At 34.6% G+C, this 19,580-nt stretch overlaps 1 protein-coding gene across 1 annotated transcript; it reads left to right on the top strand.

Annotated features, from left to right (window-relative positions):
• The first annotated feature begins 9,244 nt into the window (after positions 1-9,244).
• Positions 9,245-13,723, top strand: LOC134709935 (uncharacterized). Its single transcript, XM_063570058.1, has one exon. It carries the CDS (start codon positions 9,245-9,247, stop codon positions 13,721-13,723), a length of 4,479 nt encoding a protein of 1,492 aa, XP_063426128.1.
• The last annotated feature ends 5,857 nt before the right edge of the window (positions 13,724-19,580 follow it).

The raw sequence follows: 19,580 nt of genomic DNA, 5'->3' as shown, positions 1-19,580 counted from the left end.
AGATAGTTAAACATTGTTTGTCTGGCTTTCTCCTCCTACAATTTTGGAGGTACAACTTTAATATTTTGTAGAATGTTTATACACATAATGAAGAGGTGCATGGCCACAGGATATTCATTTTTTTTTCAAATATTCTGAACATAACAGATAGTTGTGCAAGTTGCATAAAAGGTCATGGTTTGTCTGGCTTTCTCCTCTTACATTAACAGCATCATATTAAGAGTTAAATTTATAATTTTCTATTGTCAGAAAGGGGTATCATTTGAGTTTTCTATAGGCCATCATAAGGTACAATAAATATTGATTCCAGTCCTTTTGGTGTTTAGGCAAAAATTTACTAATCATATCCTCAATTGTACGATTCAATCTATCCACCAATCCTAATTTTGGGGTGAAATGGACTATTCCTGGTCTTGTCAATATTTTTTTTTTATACATTTGCATCAGAAATAAACTGAGAGCCCTGATCAGTGTGTATTTGTAGGGGGCATAACAGCATATAAATTCTTCTAGAAGCTTATCTGCTACAGTTTGGGGTTCTATAGCTGGTACCCCATATGCTTCAGCATATTTGGTAAATTAATCCGTCAGGACAATGACATATTTATTACCCTTTTGGATTTTGGTCACTGGACCTAAAATATCACGCGATACACACTTCATAGGTTTTCCAACGATTTCATTTGTCCCCTGGTATGATGGGAAGGTTGGTTCCTTTTCTGACATTCAGTGCAACGCTTACACCACCTTTCTACACAACTGGTATACCCAGCCTAATAAAACCTATGCCTAATTCTGCCTATAGTTCGTTTAAATCCTAAATGCCCCCCTAACTGATCATTATGCAACAACACAAGCACATGGTTTCGGTCTGCACATGGTAAAACATACTGTAAATTTATATCATTGGTTGTGGTATTTTCCGACTTTCTAAATAAGATTCCCTCAACAACAGTAAGTCTTTATCTTTGACTCCAATAGGTTTTATGGTGTTCACTAAGATGGGAAATTTCCGGCCACTTTGGTTTTTCTGATGACTTTTTCCAAGTAAAAATTTTACTAATAATAGGTTTATCTAATTGGGCTTGTTTGAATTCATCAGGGGTCTTATTGTTAAACCAATTAGTAACAATAGGTGTTTCTTCGATTTCTTTCTCATCCAACATATAAATGGCCATTATGGTTGGATTCTCTATTTGATAACTAACTTCAGTAACATCTCTGGTATCACAGTGTTTACAATTAACACATGGTCTCCTAGAAAGACCATCAGCATTTCCATGTTTTAAACTAGCACAGTGTTTTATAATAAACGTATAGGTTCCTAAAATTTTTAACCAGCGAGCTAGTTGACCTTCAAGGTTCTTAAAATTTTTGAGCCAGTTGAAGGCTCTATGGTCAGTTCCTACAGTAAATTTGACTCCGTATAAATAATGGTGAAAATGTTTTACCGCTAAAACAATAGCCAATAATTCCCTTCTAGTTACACAATATTGTCGTTCAGTTTTAGATAAAGTACGACTAATATATGCAATAACACACTCTTTGTCCTCATCATTAATTTGTGATAAAACTGCCCCCACCCCTGTGCCACTGGCATCAGTGTCTAAAATAAATTCCTTATCAATACAAGGATAAGTTAAGTACAGCTCTTTGTAAGAACCAGGCAGAGTGTGATACATGAAAGTTTCAGATTTTTTCTATAATTGGTCTAGTAGAAGCAATAAATGAAAAATGCTCAAAAAATAATTTTGAGTGGGAAAATATAAGTGGTTGCCATGGTAACGGACACTCTATGTTGTGGTTGTTAAGCATGGTAAAATCTTTCAAAAATAAGCTAAATCACCACAATTCAGAGCCTGATTATGAATCAAATCGTGCATTTTTCTTTAATTTTCATATGTAACATTGATAGAACATGGTTTAAGCTTCATTTTGATGAAGATTGTATGTCAATCAAATTTGTAATTTTTTTGTAACATTTTGTGAAAAAAATGCATTTTTTCAACTTTTCTGAAAATGGGATTTTTGTTGAATTACCCCATTTTCTCTGGTGTTTTTCAGAAAAGTGCAAATGTGTACAGAATAGTTAGCACTGTAGTTATGAAGTTTGGATACTACTTTACCAAATTTAATAGAAAAATGTGTGGGATTTTTTTAGTTTTATCACCATAGCAACCGATTTTTTCCTTGGAAACGGATTTTTTTTTGCAGAACATTGCAGTTTAAGAGCTTAAATGTCCTGAATTTTCCATAGCCGATTAGAAAAATACATAAAAGCTAGCGCAAACTTTAAATTGCAATCGTCAAGTGTTGTTGAGTTCAATTTTTACCATGGAAACACATATTATCCTTAGCAACATCCACTCTGAAATTGCATAAATAGAAACTTATGTAAAAAAATACATAAATATAGGGTGTTTATTTTCAAATTGGAATATGACTGCTTTGCTTCACCTCACAGTCTATTCTGTTTATTTCATAAGGTTCAACAAATGTAATATATAATGTAATATTATGGTTGGAAGGTTAGAAAAAGGGGGGGGAGTGGTAGGTTTATTTTTTAAATATATCATACATGTAGATTATTGAAAAGATTATGTTTGGTCCGAGAGCCTAATTATAAATAGAATCATTTTTTTTCAGAAATTTTATATATATAAGATCCATAATTTATAGCTTCGATTTAGCTTCAGAGGTTAGTTAAGGTACATTGCAGTTCTCTTGCCATGTTTTTGATTTTTTGTCAGATTTTCGGAAACCTCAGGTTTTATTCATTTGAATGCCTTAATAAAATGGTATTGACCCCCTTTTATCATTTTATAAATCTTTTACATGTATAATGATAAGCAATCTGTTAAAGTTTTATAAAATTCAAATTATTTTTTGATAGTTTTGAGAATGTAAACTTGTCAATGATTTGCTAAGAAAAGTCAAGAGAGACTATTTTCCCGCCAAAATTTCAATGGCTAATATCTCGAAATCAAGCACATTGATCTGTATATTTTTTAAATCTTTTGATTCCTTTATTAATCCCCTATCGATATCCACTGATATTTCAATTGAAAGATCCAAAATTATGTCATACAATTGTGAAACTCCAAGTCAAATGGACAAATTTATCTTTCTGCTTTAAAATGAATTTTTAATAGGGAAACATTTTTTTTTAAATCTCAGAATATGATCAAGATTCTTTGATAGAAAGTCATTGAATTTTCATTTCGATATAATGAAGTATTTTTTAAGAAAATTGGATAGCAATTTAAATAGAGAGAACATAATTTTATTAATAAAACATCTTCATTCTATATAGATTTCTTGCCAACCTACTTTATACAAACGAGAGCTTACTTTGGTAGTATATTTATATTCGGTTATAGCTATATTGGCAGGGTTAAATTTTTTTTCCCCGTATAACCGCAATTTACTCAATTTTCTTTGTAATGTATATATACTAGTAGTAACAAGGATATCGTTTCTGTGGGGCTTAGATAAAGAATTTTCTTCTTGGCATTCATTCCACATTTTCTTATATTAATCTGCTCATTATTGAAGTCAATGATATGATCTAATTATGTAAGGATTTTACTTTACAATGACTACAATAGTGATACATTTTAATATATACAGCCTCTTCTACAAATAACAACTGTTTCCTTTGAATCTTAAATAAGAAATAAGATAAAACAAAGGTTTGCGTTGTAACTCAAACATATGAAGTAAAATTAAAAAAAATATGTGGCAGTAATACGCTTCCGTAGATTTTAAGAAAGGTAGTGCATATGTTAGTTAAGAATCAGTGCTCGCCCATTACATTAAAAATTGAAAAATCTAAATGTACAGCTGATAGAGTTAAGGATGAGTGTCATTTTTCAATCGAATGCTCACTTCATAACAATTTGAGGGAGGAACTCTTTCAGCACATTTCTAGCACATCTCGATGTTAACACAAGAAAAATTGACTTTTATGGGGGATACTGACGATTGTACTGTTAAAAAATAGTTCCTATGTAGTAGATGTATTGATACTGACTGTTATTTGAGAAATATAGTTTTTTTTTTTTTCTATTTTGTTTTTGCTCCGATTGTGACTGAGGCTTATGGTGCTGTAAAGATAATTGTATCATATTATTATTGTTATAAAGTCTTTATGTTGTTCCAATCATTATACCGCCGCTTCAAAAAAAAGTGGGGTATACTGTTTTGCCTCTGTCTGTCTGTCCGTCCTTCCAAACGTCCAGTTCACCCCTCCGTCCCATGAATATTTTCGTTGAATTTTTTGAACTACATTACAAGGATTCCTGAAAGGTTTATTGAAGTCGGCTATATAGTGTGATACGTTTTCAGATTCATCACTAAACCACTTCCTGTTTACCGAACACTTTTCACATGACAGCCAAGTTAAAAAAAAGTAGTTTGCACCGTCACTGGTTGTTTATATGCTCTTTATAGACCCTTTAATTTGGAAATTTGAAATTTCTGTTCTGTTTTATTCTATATACAAATTTCGAATTGAGTATATAGAAAGTATTCGAACTACCTAAGCCTGATGTTATATATACAGAACTATTTCTTTAAAAACATGTTTTTATATCTAAACGTAATAATACAGACAAACATTTTTGTTTTATCCTGTTACCTTATGCTTGACTTAATAAGTGTTGGACTTATGGATTGTCGGAGTATTGGGCTGTTGGACCAATAGGTTTTCGGACTAATGGGTTGTCCGACCAAAGGGCTGTCGGACTAATGGGCTGTTGGACTAATGGACTGTCGGACCAATGGGCTGTCGGAATAATAGCATGTAACCTATATGGGCCAGTTAACTTAAGATATTTCTAAAAGTTACCATTTGATCTTAGGAGAACCTTTCTGGAGCCCTCTTTTCGTCATACATACAGTACTATATTTTTCGACTTTCATGTAGATTTTTTTTATTTTTTCTGTTAATTTAAAAAAGAAGATGTGGTATAATTGTTAATGAGACGGTTACATGACATTATTCCGAAAAGATAAAAAAAAATCTACATGAAAGTTGAAAAATATACTAGTGTATGTCTGACGAAAAGAAGGCTCCAGAAAGGTTCTCCTAAGATCAAATGGTAACTTTTAGAAATTTCTTAAGTTAACCAGGTCATATAAGGCAAATTATACAGTTAACAGTGAAACCAATAAAATTCAAACTTGATATCTGTGTATACATGTTTCATAAGATTTGATTGAGGCAAACCAAAACTATAAAAAAGAAACCAACTTTGTGACAACTAATGTACTGACGAACATGGGTTAAACCTACTACAACTCCTCCCCCCCCCCTTGCGCCCCCAAAAATAATAAAAAATTGCGGCACGAACGTGTTTATTTTAGTGTTTGCCCTTGTACCTTGAATCGATCAAATGTGTGCACCAAAAGAGTGGGACATTGGAAATTTACTTTTTTTATTCCACATGGGACACTGAAGTCTTGTATTTATGAATGTTTACAACTTGTTGGGACTAGAAAACATTGATAATTACAAAGAACTAGAGGCTCTAAAGAGCCTGTGTCGCTCACCTTGGTCTATGTGCATATTAAACAAAGGACACAAATGGATTCATGACAAAATTGTATTTTGGTGATTGTGATGTGTTTGAAGTTCTTACTTTACTGAACGATTTTGCTTCTTACAATTATATCTATAATGAACTTTGACTTGATCAACATTTTTATCCATTGTCAGATTTCCTCAAAATGCTTTGGTTTTTGAGTTATAAGCCAAAAACTGCATTTTACCCCTATGTTATATTTTTAGCCGTGGCGGCCATCTTAGTAGGTTGACCAGGTCACGCCACACATTTTTTAAACTATATACCACAAAGATGATTGTGGCCAAGTTTGGATTAATTTGGCCCAGTAGTTTCAGAGGAGAAGATTTTTGTAAAAGATTACTTTAATTTACGAAAAATGGTTAAAAATCGACTATAAAGGGCAATAACTCCTAAACGGGTCAACTGACAATTTTTGTTATGTTGACTTATTTGTAGATCTTACTTTGTTGAACATTATTGCTTTTTACAGTTTATCTTTATCTATAATAATATTCAAGATAACCAAAAACAGCAAAATTTCCTCAGGGGCAGCAACCCAACAACCGATTGACTGATTCATCTGAAAATTTTAGGGTAGATAGATCTTGAGCTGATTGACATTTTTATTTATAGTCAGATTTCCTCAAAATGCTTTGGTTTTTGAGTTATAAGCCAAAAACTGCATTTTACCTCTATGTTCTATTTTTAGCCGTGGCGGCCATCTTGGTTGGTTGACCTGGTCACGCCACACAGTTTTTGAACTAAATACCCCAATGATGATTGTGGCCAAGTTTGGTTTGATTTGGCCCAGTAGTTTCAGAGGAGAAGATTTTTGTAAAAGCTAACGCCGGACGACGCCGGACGCCGGACACAAAATGATGAGAAAAGCTCACTTGGCCAGTTCGGCCAGGTGAGCTAAAAATAAAATTGGTATGTACTGCGCTGTTTCTAGTGTTGCAGTAAATTGAATGTATGGAATTTGTATTCAAATTATTACTGTTATTAATCTTGTATTTATGCAGACATTCTCAGCTTAATGGTTTCATTCCAAATCTCGGGATTAATACAGTCTTTTGTAAAGGTTACAGAGACAGATACAGAAAATAAGGTCGTAATTCATGTAAAGGTTAAAACAAAAACGTTGAGAGTAGCAAAACATTTTTTTTGCAGATTCATCCTAAAAAAATGATACCTCTATTTACCGGGTTACTATCTTAAAGGAGAGTAGGGGGATTTCAGAAGGATAAGAAGTGTGCTTCAGCTGAACCTCCCTCCCTAAAACACACATAACAACAAGATATTCTGGTATCGGAATCTAGAACTGGTGAGATATATGTAGAACGACCCATAGTAAGGAATGATTCCTTATTGATACAATTATATTGCTTGATAATTCTGATTTGGTACTTTTGCCGTTAATAGCATAATTATTCTACCATGATTAACACAATTCCAACTTAGCAGATGTATTCTATTTGTCTATCTCAGAGATCCTGAATTTCAATTGCGGGATAGTAATTCAACAAAGCAGTTATTGATGATATGTTAATAGCTACATGTATATATTAAGAGGATTCCATTATACTGGACTTCCGATATACGCTATCACCCATTGCCTATTATTATTTTAAAAATCACCACTAACGTAAAATGTGTTCAATTTGCCTATCCGTCTATATCCACCCGTCCATCACACTTCAATTTCAGTTTAGAAATGTTTTGACCAAATGATTCTATTAATGGTTTGTTAATATTATGTTACGGATCAATTTTGTGATGTATGCTGGTAGAATAACATCTCATCTGCCATAAGAAATTAAGAATTTTCTTACATTTGTGTTCTGTTTGTATATTATATTTTTATTATCAATAATTCATAACTTTCATTTTTGAGAACTTTAATTGTTTACTTTCATTTAACCTTGATGTGATTGTACTTTCACTTTCACTTTAAAGTTACTTTCACTTTCGCTTTCACTTTCACTTTTACTTTTACTTGATATCCTGTTTCCTGTTTTGAATTGTGAACCACAATGACATTGGACCAATGTTAAACTTTATCAAGCCGTAGCTTTATCATCCGTTTATTGCAAACCACTATGTAAGTTAAATATTTATTACTAAGGTTTATATTTTGTATGTGCATATTTATTTTTGATGCAAATAAGTTAATTATGAAGTTCTAGAGCAAAGTATTTACATTCATTTTTCCTATGATATTTTGAGTAAGGAACCCCGTCTGAGCTTTATTTCTAGTGTTTATGCTTATGCATTTGTCAAGTTTGAATATTTCAAAGCACATTCATTTATTTAATTTGATATTGAAGTTATTAAATGCTGTTTTTGTATCTACTAAACTTGCTCAACTATGTCAATTTTAAGCAAGAAAATTACACTTTTATTGTTGTATGTTTGGTTCAATATAATAGCCTTTCCAAATATTATATGGTATTTTCATTCTTGTTGCAGCTTTTTACCTGCATACACAGTTGTCTTTATACATTCATGCCAGAATTAGGAATAAACTTTAATTTGAGCAATGGTGTTTTAGTTAACTGTCTGGTTATCTATCTGCTGAGTACCTTAGCGGAATAGTAAAAAGATAGTGTAAACTTATGTCTGAAAAGCGTGAGAAGCGTGATCGAAAGTTTACACCCAAAGGACAAACCATGTTTGACGAACAGAGTAACGAACTTCGCGAAAAATGTGAGAAGATTTGGTCTAAAATTGAAGATCGTATGATAACTGTTCCTTCTAGCAACACATTAGAAACATTAAGACATTTAAATACAGATATTGACATTCACTATAAAAACTTTTGTCGTCGGTCCGAAGAATACAAAAGTTTTATAACTAGAGCTGATACAAAGGAATCACAACAGTTGATAAATGACTATAATGAATATTTTGTGACGTGTGTTGCAACATACAGAAAAGTGAACTCTGAAATTAAGAAAAAGAAAGCTGACTTAGTTGAACAATTATCACAAGTAAGTAGTTCAAGTGGAAGTTCAAAAGCAAGTAGTAAGCGGGCAAAGGCCGAAGCCGAAAAAGTGAGACTGGAATTTGTTAGAAAGGAAGGCGAACTTATGAAACAAAAAGCAGCCATTGAAGCTGACATAAACATTGTAAAACAGGAGAGTAAAGTCGCAGCAGCTGAAACTGAGGTGCGTATACTTGAACAAGGTGATCAAGAACAGGATATAATTTCTGAAGTGTGCGAAAAGAAGGATGACATTAGTAAATATGTCCATAATGTGCATTTTCCAGAACCAGTTGCATCATGGTTAAATCAACAACCAGACATTCCTGTGATTGCTTCATCTGCTTCCCATGCCTTTAGTGCAGCTGTGAGTGTTCCTCAAATTCCGAGTGTTGTTAATACAGTTTTGACAAGTGTTCCTCAATTTCCGAGTGTTGTAAATACAGTTTTCACATCACTATCTAGTCAACCAAACATTCAACCATCTTTATCACAATATCCTGTACAACCAAATGTGAATTCTACAAATTCTCTACTGCATGATGCTATGACAGACATAACTCGTTTTATGTACAGAAAAGACTTTCTGCTGTCGAGATTCACAAACTTTGATGATAAACCGGAGACATACGAATGATGGAGAGCATCATTCCAAAGTGTAACACGAGAGCTTGGCGTTACACCTTTTGAAGAAATGGATTTATTGGTCAAATGGTTGGGTACAGAATCTTCCATATTTGCTAAAATCATCCGTGCTGCTAATGCTCATGATCCACCTAGAGGTCTACAAAGAATATATGATCGTCTACAAGAAAGATACGGTAGGCCTGAAATGGTTGAAAGTGCACTGAAACGAAAGTTAAATGCTTTTCAAACAATTACAAACAAAGACTGTGCAAAACTTTATGATCTATTGGACATACTTACTGAAATTGAATCTTCTATGTTAAATCCAAAGTACACAACACTGCTTAGCTACTACAATTCCTCCTCTGGTATAAATCCGATTCTTGTCAAGTTACCTCACTTTCTACAAGAGAAATGGACTACTCATGCGTCTTCTTACAAGAAATCTCATAGCATAGCTTTTCCACCATTCAGTCTTTTTGTAAGTTATATTCGAGACATGTGTCAAATTCGAAATGATCCTGCCTTTTCGTACAATAGTGTCATTTCAACTGCTAATCCTAAACAACGTCCGTCAGTGATATCCAGGAGACTAGACGTATCTTCCGAAAGTTCAGTTAGATGCCCACTACACAAGGCAGGACAAACCCTCAACGACTGTCGGGGATTCAGGAAATATCCAATACAAGATCGTCAGAAGTTTCTACGTGAAAAGAGAATTTGTTTTAAATGCTGTGAAACAAATGAACATTTCGCCTCTAACTGTACAGTGAATGTTAAATGTGCCGTATGTGGAAACAAACGCCATGCCACAGCAATGCATATAGACCGATATACTCAAAATCGCACACAAGCCGATAATGAAAAGCCTCTCACAGCTGATGGCGGGGAGCATAGTGAGGACAATGTAACTGTCAAATGTACCACTCTTTGTGGTGACATCCGGGTTGGTCGTTCCTGTGGAAAGACCGTTCTAGTAGATGTATACTTACCAAACGCCCCGGAGAAGTCGAAGAAAGTCTATGCTGCCATAGACGATCAAAGTAATCGCACTTTGATTACTCCAGAACTCTTTGATGACCTTGGAATTCAAGGACAACACGCACAATTCAACATGTCTTCGTGTAATGGTAATTCGACCATGAAGTGTCGAGTTGCTGACAGTATATGCGTTCAATCAATTGATGGAAAATCCACATTCGAATTACAAGACGTAATTGAATGCGATTCAATTCCCAGTGAATTACCGGAGATTGCAACTCCAGAAGTTGCATCTGCCTACTCGCACCTTAATCGTATTTCGTCATACTTACCTCCTCTTGATCCGAGCATCAAGGTTGAACTTTTGATTGGTCGAGATATACCTGAGATTCATCATGTGCAAGAACAAATTACTGGAGATAAAGGTGAACCTTTCGCTCAAAGATTAGCACTAGGATGGGTGGTAATAGGAGAAGTGTGCTTGGGCAAAGTACATGCTCCAAACAAAATCAGTGTACGTAAAACTCATGTTCTCAACGATGGAAGATGCACCACGTTCCCTCTTTGCGAGAATAATATAGAGATAAGTGATCTCAAAGATGACATTTTCATCAGGACGACAAATGACAACAAAGTAGGACTTTCTGTTGAAGATAGACAGTTTCTAAGTTTGATGGAGACCGATTTTAGAAAGGATGACACTGGCCATTGGTCAGCGCCATTACCGTTTAAACAACCAAAGCCACCTATTCCAAACAACCGCTCACAAGCCTGGAAACGAGCACATATACTTGACACTAGTTTGCGTAAGAATCAAACGAAACGTGATCATTTCATGACATTTATGGAGAAAGTGTTGAACAGCGGTGCAGCAGAAATTGCACCTAAAGTTATTTCAGGAGAATGTTGGTACCTTCCGCTTTTCGGAGTTTATCATCATAAAAAACCAGACCAAATAAGGGGAGTATTTGACTCGTCTGCAGTGTACGGAGATGTATCGTTAAATAATCTCTTAATGTCAGGACCAGATCTTACAAATAACCTCGTTGGAATTCTTATGCGATTTCGTAAAAATGCTATTGCTATAACTGGAGACATTGAGCAAATGTTCTACCAGTTCAGAGTGTCAAATCATCACAGAGACTACCTTAGATTCTTTTGGTACCAAGATAATGACTTTTCTAAACCTCTCATCGAATATCGTATGACATCTCACGTGTTTGGTAACACACCTTCACCTGCTGTGGCTTCTTACGGCCTTCGACAAGCTGTTGCAACCTCAGATGAAGACGTGCGTGCATTCGTATGTAATGATTTTTATGTGGACGACGGTCTCACTTCATTTACCAACAAAGAACAAGCAATCGATCTTGTAAAGAGAACTCAGAACGATCTGAAAACAAATGGACATATAAGATTTCACAAGATTGTGTCGAATGATATTGACGTCATGAAAGCTTTCCCCAGTGATGACTTAGGTAAAGACTTGAAACATTTGGACTTGTGTTCAGATATATTACCTACGCAACAAAGTCTAGGTATAACATGGGATCTTCATTCCGATAATTTTGTGTTTCATGTAAATAATGATGTCAAACCTATAACACGAAGAGGACTCCTATCTTCAATAAACAGTTTGTTTGACCCTCTTGGTTTCGTATCACCTATTGTGATTAGTGGTAAAATTATTCTCCGTGAAGTAGTTCCATCTGGAACTGACTGGGATGAACCGTTAAGTTCTGAACATGCTGATAGATGGAACCTTTGGCTTGAGTCTTTGAGATCTCTTGGCAATTTTGAAATTCCACGAATGATTACTCCTGAATCAGTGTCAACAGCGAACCATCTTGAGACTCATATATTTTGTGATGCTTCCGAACAAGCAATTTCTTCAGTAGCCTATTTGAAATCAGTTAATGAAACTGGAAATGCATCTTTAGGTTTTCTGATGGGAAAAACAAAACTAGCACCTCTGAAAGGTCACACAATTCCTAGATTGGAACTTTGTGCTGCTGTTCTAGGCGCCGAATTAGGTGAAGTCATATGCGACAACATGAATCTGTTACCGGAGACTTGTCATTACTACACAGACAGTCAAGTTGTCCTAGGATATATTAGCAATACCAAAAGACGATTTTTCACTTACGTTACAAACCGTGTTGAAAAAATTCACAAAACATCAAATCCGTCTCAGTGGTCCTACATATCAACTGATCAGAATCCAGCTGATGCCGGAACTAGATTTTCAAGCTCACCAGATATGATTCTTGTTAATCGTTGGATAACAGGTCCAACATGTTTATTATCACATGATGTGATTGAAGACAATTCTTATCCGTTAGTAACACCAACTGAGGACAAGGAAGTTCGTCCTTTAGTTTTATCTAAGAAAACAGTAATTCGAAATCCAGAGATCGGTTGTCACCGTTTTACGAATTTTTCAAGTTTGAAAGCTCTCATTAGGGCAGTTTCGTTTTTGAGACATTTTGTACGTACTTGGAAATCAAAAAGTTCTAGTCAAAAAGTGTCCGAAGACAAAGATAGTCCAAAATTTCAAAAGGAAACCGAATCTTTTATAATTCGTCAAATTCAGAATGAGATTTTTGAAAAGGAAATTTACAATTTAAATGAACACAAACCAATTTCAAAAGAACGCTCAATGTTGAAACTAGACCCGTTTATTGATGAGCACGGAGTTGTTAGAGTAGGAGGTAGACTCAAGCATTCAGATTTGACACTTGCTGAGAAACATTCGATACTTATTCCTGGTAGTCATCACTTCGCCAAACTTATTGTCTTACATTATCACGAACAAATACGACATCAAGGACGTCATTTAACGGAAGGCAGTATCAGAAGTGCAGGATTTTGGATAATTGGTCTGAAGCGACTAGTGAACACTGTAATATCCGAATGTGTACTGTGCCGTAGATTTCGTGGCAATCTTATGACTCAGAAAATGTCTGATTTACCGGAGGAACGACTGAAATCATGTCCACCTTTTACTTATGTTGGAGTGGATTGTTTCGGTCCTTGGGACATTGTAACTAGACGAACTCGTGGAGGAAGCGTCAACTCAAAACGATGGGCTGTACTATTTTCATGTATGTCATCTAGAGCTGTACATATTGAGGTTATTGAAGAGATGAGCACCTCATCGTTTATCAATGCGCTACGACGATTCATGTCATTAAGAGGCAAAGTTAAGGAATTCTTTTCCGACCGAGGGACAAATTTCGTTGGAGCAGCGAATGAACTTGGAATTCCTGCAATTTGTGTGGAAGATAAAACTTTGAAAACCTTTCTTAACGAAAAAGGTACTATTTGGAAGTTCAACACCCCATATTCGTCACATATGGGAGGCTCGTGGGAACGACTCATAGGCATTGCTCGCCGCATAATTGACTCTATTCTTTATGATGCAAGACACAACAAACTAACACATGAGGTTCTGTGCACCTTTATGGCGGAAACAACAGCCATCATGAACTCTCGTCCATTGATTCCAATTTCATCAGACCCTGATTCACCAAAACTCTCAATCCCAACCTTCTTTATGAGGTAAATAACCGTGTGTTTAAATTTCATAGATTTCTATTAACTTACAATAAAGTTAAAGTGCGAAAACCAATGTTTTTTCGGACGACGAAACGCAATTATCTTTTCAAGTATCTACTTGTATGCAACATTTGAAAAAATCAACTTACCCCCCTCCCCCCTTTTTCCAAGCCCCCCCCCCCCTCAACCCTAATGTTTTATGACATATAACATTTATTGAACAATCTGAAGAAAAAATCCCAGACAAGACTGTGAGTGAAGCAAAGAATGAAGTCATTTTCCAATTTGAACCCTTTATTTATCTATTTTTTTCACATAAATTTCTATTTATGCAGTTTTTTAGTGGATGTTGCTATGGATAATATGTCTGTTCGTGGTAACTATTGAAGTCAACAACACTTAACGATTGTAGTTTAAAGTTTGCGTTAGCTTTTATGTATTTTTCTTATCAATTATGAAAAATTCAGGACATTTAAGCTCTTAAACTGCAATATTCTGCAATTGAAAACTCCGTTTCCAAGGAAAAATTCGGTTGCTATGGTGATAAAACTAAAAAAAATCCCTCACATTTTTCTATTAAATTTGGTAAAGTAGTATCCAAACTTCATAACTACAGTGCTAACTATTCTGTACATATTTGCACTTTTCTGAAAAACACCAGAGAAAATGGGGTAATTCAGCAAAAATCCCATTTTCAGAAAAGTTGAAAAAATGCATTTTTTCACAAAATTTTACAAAAAAAATACAAATTTGGTTGACATGTAATTTTCACTAAAATGAAGCTTAAACCAAGTTCTATCAATGTTACATATGAAAATTAATGAAAAATGCATTATTCTATTCATAATCAGGCTCTAAAATTTGGAGATTTAGTTGATTTTTGAAAGATTTTACAACGCTTAACAACCAAAAAATTGTGTGTCCGTTACCATGGCAACCACTCATAATTTCCCACTCAAAATTATTTTTTGAGCATTTTTCATATATTGCTTCTACTAGGCCATTTATAGATAAAATCTGAAAAACCCCATGTATCACATGTATATGGCACACTACCTGGTTCTTATAGAGATCTGTACTTAAAATCTAGTTATAAGGACCTCTTTCAAAATATTGAATGCTGTTTCACATTCAGCATTCCATTTAAAAATCACATTCTTTTCACATTCTTTTCTGTAAGTCAATGTTAGGGTCTAGCTATTTTTGAAAAATCTTTAATAAATTTTCTATAATAGGAACAGGTTCAAAGAAAACTTCTTACATCCTTAACATTGGTTGGTATAGGCCATGACCGTACAGCTACTATTTTAATTGGATCTGGTGAAATACCATCTGAATTCACAACATGTCCCAGAAATGAAACTATCTTTTGAAAAATGAAACACTTTTAGGGGCAATTTTCAATTTTGAATGCTATCGAAAACTTTTTGGAGCCTGGTAATGTGCTCCTCAAATGACTTCGAAAACACAGTGATGTCATCTAGGTATAAAACACAAATTTCCAATTGCAACCCAGATAAGATATACTGCATAAATCTGGAAAAAGTGGCACCTGCATTACACAAACCAAAAGGCATGCGATTGAGTTAAAAAATGCCCTTACTAGTAACAAAAGGTGTTTTAGCACCGTCGTGAGGGTCCATGCCCACTGGCCAAATCAAGAGTACCAAACCATTGATTTTCCCTTAGCGCATCAAGGCAGTCCTCTATCCTTGGTAACGGAAAATTATCCTTGATAGACATATCGTTGACTAAGCGAAAATCTATGCAAAGGCGAATTGACTGGTCTTTCTTACGAACAACTACAATAGGAGAGCTCCATGGGGACTTGGAATGAGATATAATACCCCCGTCAAGCATCCGTTGTATTTCTTCATCAACTTCCTTTCTTTGAGTCAAAGGTACACGTCGTGAATTTTGTTTTATAGGATGAGCATTCCATGTATTTATTTTATGTTGGATTATATCTGTCCTACCTAGATTATTTTTGGACATTTCAAAAACTCCAGAGTATTTAGTTAACATGTCAACTACAATTTTGCATTGATCCGCTTTGAGGTTAATTTTCCATTTTTCCATTACAACTTGCATATGATCAGGTAAAACTAATTCTGAGAAATATAAATGCAGAACCTGAATTATTTTGTAATTTTGTGTTAATTTCAACAGATTGGTTTTCTAATTTTGTGTCAAAATCTTTTCACATGTCACTTAATCTTGTATTAAATTGTGATGACAGGTCATCAATTTTTCTATTGGTATACACACTATAAGTATCAAATTGGTTTTTGAAATTTTGGTTCTCTTTAGCTTGGTCACTTAACCCTTGTGTAAATGGCTAACAAAATCAGTTATAACATCAAATGTGGTTTCAATAGTATGCAAATCAGGTGCATGCACCGTAAATGGTGATAATATTTCAAGAGATGTCATTTGGGAACTTTGACTACTTAAAATTGGTGAATCTCTGGCACTTGAAGCTTAAGATCCACTGAAATTGTTTTCACTCATTTTATGTCAGTATAAATATTTAATTATATAATTTTATGTTTCACTTTATGTCAAGAAAAAAACCTAGGTTTATAAATCGAATCCCACCGCCGGTCACCAAATGTAACATGTGTAACGTCTCTGGTATAGCATTACGAAGCTCATATTTATGTGTGTGTGTATTTACTTGTTTAACACTAGATACAAATCAACCTTGGTATCAGGCCTTTTAATTTAAAGTCCTTCACAGTCACTGGTAAGCGTGAAACATGCAATGGTAATTTGCAAACCTTGGTAGCTAGACTGAGTAATCTAAGACACTGGTTTCTTAATCATTTCAAGATAAAATATAACAAAAACAGTTTTAAGTTTAGCAATGACTACTTAATCAGTCATAAATCAATATATATACATGTTATAAATAAATATCCAAAAGCAAAAACGGTTCAGTGCTCCCTTGGATGTTAATCGTCGTGCGTAAACATGGGAAAGTGGTTTTACTATAAATAGTATTATAGTGAATAATATAGGTCACTTGTCAGGTCGTAAATATCATAAAAATCGGGGTTATCATTAACCTGGCAATAGTTCACACAAGTGGTATAGAGTCATGTAATAATGGTATATCTATCAAAATGGTCAGGGTAATGTGAGCTGTCCAGAACCGTCTGCTACATAAGGCCAACAGTAGTATACCACTGTTCAAACCGTTTATATAGTCCGGAAGTTTGCGGACACAAAAAGTGTGTCCGTTACTATAACGATAAGTGTGTCCGTAAAATTAACGTAGCGATTGGTTGTAATTCTACTTATACATAATTACGGGTTCTGGAAACTAGGTTATCTCGGTCCATTCCGATTTGTACTTAAAACCGGAAGTTCCCATGGCAACAATATAGAAAATGGCGCAAAAACAAATAGGAATACACAACTGTCGAGGAAAAAGGGGAGATATATGGTCATATCAAGAATAACATGAATAACCCTTAGTGGGAACATACCCTGGTTACAATAAAGACCCTTAACGTGATTGAATAGAACAGGTGAGCAAAGGATTGTTTTTGTGTTCATAATTTTTTTTTCAGACCCTTCCTCTGATAATTTTTTTTTCTTATGAGAGGGAAAGCAAAATTTGTTTTTTATTAATGTGGAACAGAAATACATTTTTTTTCTCACAAAACCATAAAATTAACATAAAATTCATTTTAATTTTCTAATTGATGTTAAATGTAAAGTGCATGGCTCTGTCTATATCCTGGCATTGGATATTGTCTCTGTTTTTTTTTAGCCCACTTCCAACATTATGATATTCTTTTAGTCCATCATACAGGTACCACAGTCCTTGAATTTTAACACTGCAATTGAAGTGGCCACCTTTTCCATATGTAATGGCAAAGAGTGAGTATCTCCAAATTATAAACATCCACTGTTTCTAGCTATGATAATTGACATGCCATATAAAATTTAAGAGGTATAAAGAATGATGCAAATGGAAAATACTACCGGTAAACAAGTCTGTGTCATATACACAATAAGTGCTACCTTAAAAGACTGCTTATGATTCCCTCAGATGATTCCATATCTATTCCTGTTATAAAATGACCATTTTATGTTGATAACAGTTGCAGTTTTAAGTATGTTCTTAATGCAGTAACATATATATGCGGGAGATTTTGAATGCTTTAAAACATTTCTTGATCAAACCAGGAACATACAAAAAGTGATAAGGTACATTGTATAAATAGAAATCTTAGCGTAATCTGTAGACTGGACAGATGTTTATAAAAGAGGGACGAAAGATACCAAAGGGACAGTCAAACTCCTAAATCTAAAACAAACTGACAACGCCATGGCTAAAAAAAAAAAGACAAACAGAAAAACAATAGTACACATGACATAACATAGAAAACTAAAGAATAAACAACACGAAGCCCACCAAAAACTAGGGGAGATCTCAGGTGCTCCGGAAGGGCCACATGTGGCACCCGTCGTGTTGCTTATGTAATTACAAATCCGGTAAATAGTCTAATTCGGTAGGTCACATTCATGAAAGGGAAGGGGATTGTAGTTACGACGTAAGGAACATATACGATATCATTTGTGAAACGGTTATTCCATAATGTTCAACCAACACGTGATGGCGTCCGTAAAATTTACGAAATCTTTGAAACTCTTGGTTTAATAGCTTCCTTGTGAGCAGCAACCCTCTATCAGGAAAATCTTGATAGGAAATCCAAGCACGGGAATATCGTATTAATTGGGAGATATATACCCCGTATGCAGGTGCTGATCGAATGTTGCTACTTAGAAATGGAAAGTTCACAATTGGAAAGCTGAAATCATCTCTTTTGTCGTAAAGGTTTGTTTTCAACCGACCCTCATTGTCAATTTATAGATGCAAGTCGAGATATGAAGCCGACTTAACTGTATCTGTAGTATAATACTTGTGTAAAGATAGAAAAGTCAAATGTTTTAATACTGTTACAAGATAAAAGAGAGTTAGATTGTATGTACTCTAAAAGATCTTTGGAATTTTTAAGTATCCACATCTGATTTACGCCACCTAGAATATGCAGTTTCACAATAACTTTGAAGCCCGTCTTTGATTGCTGATAAAATAGATGTTAATAATTTAGAAAGAGGTTTCGTGGAGCACTTGGAAGACCCAGCAATATACCGTTGTTTGCAAGGACACTTATGTAGTTGAGGTATCCAATACAGTGATGGAAGATCTAGTTCTTTATCTTTGGTTGAAATTCCAAAGGAACATAGAACAGACCTATGATTATCCAGGTTTTCCTGATTGGTAAGTGTCGTGAGGGTATATGTTGAGTTTTCAAGTGAATTGTCAATTCTCAAGCAGTTAATGTAATGACTTATAAACACAAAAACGATTTTATTTGGGGCTTTATCTGCGGGGACAACAACATATTTGTCATGGAGGTCGGATAGGTCTTTTGCAACATTTGGGTCTTTAAAGATTGAGGTAGCATGTGCATTGATGGACCCATTCAGTTTCTTAATTCTGATTTGTATCAATATCTGCTATTTCACTGTCTCAACTGTTGTTAGGTTCACCATTCTCAAATTTTATTTAGCAGTGCAATTTTTTTTTTCAAGCAGATGACAGCATAATTTTTTTTTCAGCTACAATGCAAAATATAATCATTTTTCAGTCAGCTAGGCCATCAACATTTTTTTTCTCAAAAAAACCCCAGGCCCCCCCCCAGATAAGAAAGTTATTGCCTTACGTTCATGATAAACCAGTGCAGCTCAGAGTAGCGGAACACGGAAATGAAAGTGAAAGTAGAAATGAACTTTCTGAGCAACACAAGAAAAGAATGAAACATGATACATATATGAAACTATCATCC

This window comes from Mytilus trossulus, chromosome 3 (genome assembly GCF_036588685.1).
Source record: "Mytilus trossulus isolate FHL-02 chromosome 3, PNRI_Mtr1.1.1.hap1, whole genome shotgun sequence".
NCBI lineage: Eukaryota > Metazoa > Mollusca > Bivalvia > Mytilida > Mytilidae > Mytilus > Mytilus trossulus.
This window is presented reverse-complemented; position numbering and strand designations above follow the sequence as displayed.